Source organism: Fukomys damarensis, unplaced genomic scaffold (genome assembly GCF_012274545.1).
Source record: "Fukomys damarensis isolate Sample0158 unplaced genomic scaffold, DMR_v1.0_HiC HiC_scaffold_38, whole genome shotgun sequence".
NCBI classification, from domain to species: Eukaryota; Metazoa; Chordata; class Mammalia; order Rodentia; family Bathyergidae; genus Fukomys; species Fukomys damarensis.
The window spans coordinates 66,645,011-66,646,084 of NW_022900950.1; the positions used below are offsets into that span (position 1 = coordinate 66,645,011).

The 1,074-nt window shown below is 43.0% G+C and overlaps 2 protein-coding genes across 3 annotated transcripts in view; both read left to right on the plus strand.

Moving 5' to 3' along the window:
• Nucleotides 1-1,074, plus strand: part of Ednra (endothelin receptor type A) — a 55,318-nt gene that overhangs the window by 42,265 nt on the left and 11,979 nt on the right. The window lies entirely within an intron of this gene.
• LOC104853081 (zinc finger and BTB domain-containing protein 44-like) lies at nt 7-1,069 on the plus strand (the record flags this gene model as incomplete). Its single annotated transcript, XM_010610912.2, has 1 exon — nt 7-1,069. A coding segment is annotated over exon 1 (1,011 nt), but the record flags the coding sequence as incomplete, so codon positions are not given.

The window sequence follows — 1,074 nt, forward strand, 5'->3', positions numbered from 1 at the left end:
AGGACATTTCTGATTCATTTACATCCTTGAAGAGCATCTGTAGAAGAGAAAGGAAAAGATGGGTGTGAAAACATTTACTCATAGTTCCTCTTCCCACAGTCAGGAAATGCTTGGAAAACTAAATATGCTGCGAAATGATGGACATTTCTGTGATATCACTATTCGTGTCCAGGATAAAATCTTCCGGGCTCATAAGGTGGTACTAGCAGCTTGCGGTGATTTCTTTCGTACCAAGCTTGTAGGCCAAGCAGAGGATGAGAACAAGAGTGTGCCGGATCTGCATCATGTTACAGTGACTGGCTTTATTCCCCTTTTAGAATATGCTTACACAGCCACTCTGTCAATTAACACAGAAAACATTATTGATGTTCTAGCTGCAGCCAGCTACATGCAAATGTTTAGTGTTGCTAGCACCTGCTCAGAGTTCATGAAATCAAGTATTTTATGGAACACACCCAATAGCCAGGCAGAAAAGAGTCTAGATGCTGGACAAGAAAATTCTAACTGCAATTTTACTTCTCGAGATGGAAGCATTTCTCCAGTATCTTCAGAGTGCAGTGTGGTGGAAAGAACCATTCCCGTGTGCCGAGAATCCCGGAGAAAGCGCAAAAGCTACATTGTTATGTCTCCTGAGAGTCCTGTTAAGTGTAGCACACAAACAAGTTCACCCCAGGTATTGAATTCTTCAGCTTCCTACACAGAAAATAGAAATCAACAAGTTGACTCTTCTTTATCTTTTCCCTGGACTTTTCCTTTTGGAATTGATAGAAGAATTCAGTCCGAGAAAGCTAAGCAGTCAGAGAACACCCGGACTTTAGAATTACCTGGCCCATCTGAGCCAGGTAGAAGAATGACTGATTGTGTGACTTGTGAGAGCACAAAAGCTGCATTGCCTCTGGGCACTGAAGAAGATATCCGAGTCAAAGTCGAAAGGTTAAGTGATGAGGAAGTCCATGAGGAAGTGTCCCAGCCTGTCAGTGCATCTCAGAGTTCACTGAGTGATCAACAGACAGTTCCAGGAAGTGAACAAGTCCAAGAGGACCTTCTGATTAGTCCACAGTCTTCCTCTATAGG